This window comes from Cucurbita moschata, unplaced genomic scaffold, assembly GCF_002738365.1.
Source record: "Cucurbita moschata cultivar Rifu unplaced genomic scaffold, Cmos_1.0 Cmo_Scf00014, whole genome shotgun sequence".
NCBI lineage: Eukaryota > Viridiplantae > Streptophyta > Magnoliopsida > Cucurbitales > Cucurbitaceae > Cucurbita > Cucurbita moschata.
In genome coordinates this window covers 3,865,420-3,867,352 of record NW_019268530.1, presented here as the reverse complement: position 1 = coordinate 3,867,352, position 1,933 = coordinate 3,865,420, and the positions used below count along the sequence as shown (strand labels likewise).

The 1,933-nt window shown below is 33.1% G+C and overlaps 1 protein-coding gene across 1 annotated transcript in view; it reads right to left on the bottom strand.

The window, feature by feature from the left end:
- LOC111452240 (protein TIC110, chloroplastic) overlaps window positions 1-1,933 on the bottom strand; it is a 9,934-nt gene that overhangs the window by 5,288 nt on the left and 2,713 nt on the right. Inside the window, exons 3-8 of the mRNA XM_023092846.1 lie at window positions 1,629-1,752; window positions 1,443-1,511; window positions 1,237-1,335; window positions 1,024-1,090; window positions 439-503; window positions 263-357 (exon numbers count right to left, since the gene is read on the bottom strand). Of these exons, the coding sequence (XP_022948614.1) occupies window positions 263-357; window positions 439-503; window positions 1,024-1,090; window positions 1,237-1,335; window positions 1,443-1,511; window positions 1,629-1,752 (519 nt within the window). The remainder of the gene's footprint in view (window positions 1-262; window positions 358-438; window positions 504-1,023; window positions 1,091-1,236; window positions 1,336-1,442; window positions 1,512-1,628; window positions 1,753-1,933) is intronic.

The following is a 1,933-nucleotide window of genomic DNA, read 5'->3' as shown; positions in this document are numbered from 1 at the left end:
TTTTTTTTTTTTTTTTTTTTTTTTTTTTTTTTTTTTTTTTTTTTTTTGTGGCTAATAGGTAAGCCTTCTCTTCTTCCACTGTTCTATACCCTTTTTTATCTTGTGAATAAGAAATTTTCTTTCTTTAAGACAGGAGGGAGAGAGGATCCATCAAAGAAACTTTCATAAAAAAGAAATCTAATTTACAATGTTAGAAAGTTAACAGAAAACTTTCTGGCTTTGATAACTGACAGAGAGTAGACTGAAGGAAAGGTAACCATACACTGCCCTTGTTCTGGACTTGAGTATATTCAGTGCTACTGATATATTTTCCTCGGCCAGCTTTCTCATATGCTCCCTAAACAAATCATCTGCCATCTGCAAGTAAATAAATTATTATGTTGGAAGAAACAACAATGAACTTTTTCAAAAAGCTCTTGAAATGAAAAGTTAAGATACCTCATCAGAAAGTCGAAACAAACGCTGTGCATTTTTTAGACTTATGAGTTGCTCCGCGTTAACATCTAAAAATATCGCATCAATTACATACTGATCAGGATAGAAATGGGCACAATATATCTGGATGATGAAAGTCATTTTACAATAATAATTGACTTATGCATTATTAAGTTACAAGTTTAATTAAGCTGAAAAAGATTGCATCAATTACATACTGATCAGGATAGAAATGGGCACAATATATCTGGATGCCGAAAGTCATTTTACAATGATAATTGACTTCGTACTATTAAGATTTACAAGTTTAATTAAGCTCAAAAGCTGAATTTTTCCTATATAAAAAGATAAAACTGATTTTTTTAGCTGAAATATGTCGTTGAAATTATAATAAGATACTACGGTTTAGTTACTTTTAACCATCTCTCAACAGGGAAAATGTACTTTCAAGAGGAACCCTGTGTAACCAAGAAAATGAAACTTTTTTTTATGAGAAAGCAAAGACAGAGGCAAAGTCAAACCCTTCAATAAATGCATATGATTTGATGAGATAAGAACCTATGTGTATCCATCGAAAATACTGTTTACCTCTTCCAACTGATTTTAGCTCAGAAATATACAATCGTTCAGCATTTTCGCGGATGGCAATCTCAACCTGAGCAAAATATTATAAAACAATTAGTCAAATCAGATATGCTCAATCAAGCATTGAGCAAACAAATTGATTAAACAGCATACCATTGTATCTAACTAAAGATAACAAGAACAAATGAAAACTGTAATTAAAATAATTAAGTTTACCTGAGAATCAGTAACCTTAAATACCCGCTTCCAAGGTAATAGGAAAGAAGACGCTTCTCCAAACACAAGGGTTGATACATATATAAGTTTCTGAAATGCCTGCACTGGAGTATCACCCTTAATGGTCAAGCTCCATTCTTCAAGACCATGGAAAATATTCTCAACTGATATTTATAAGCAAAAGGAAATAAGCACAAATGACGTACCCGACGTTGCTCTATGTCACCATCACGATCTCCAGTTTCAAGTCGTTGCCTAAAAATTCTTCTACCAATCTAGAAACCCAAGAGAATGATCAATTTTCATTAAAATCATGCAGAATTAGTTTTAACCAACAACCACAAAGCTCATATCTGCATGTCACGACGCAAAGACCAACGTAGAATACTTACCTCCATATGCATACCAGCAGCATCAGGGTCATCAATGCCCAAGGCGCTTTTGAACTTGATAATTGTGTCAACCTCATCACCATTAAGATCTTGACTTCCCGGTGGAAGAACAGAAGATACAAATCTGAACATATTCTTTTGTTAGTGAAAAGCAACACGTTGCATAAAGAAATTAGAATCTTCTAAAAATGCAAGGATTATTGAAGCTGATAACTGTGCTGACATCATCATCTTGAAAATCCTTACGTCCCAGAGGCTTAGAAGATAAAAGTCTGCACAGGGTTTTTTTTTTTTTTTTTTTTTTT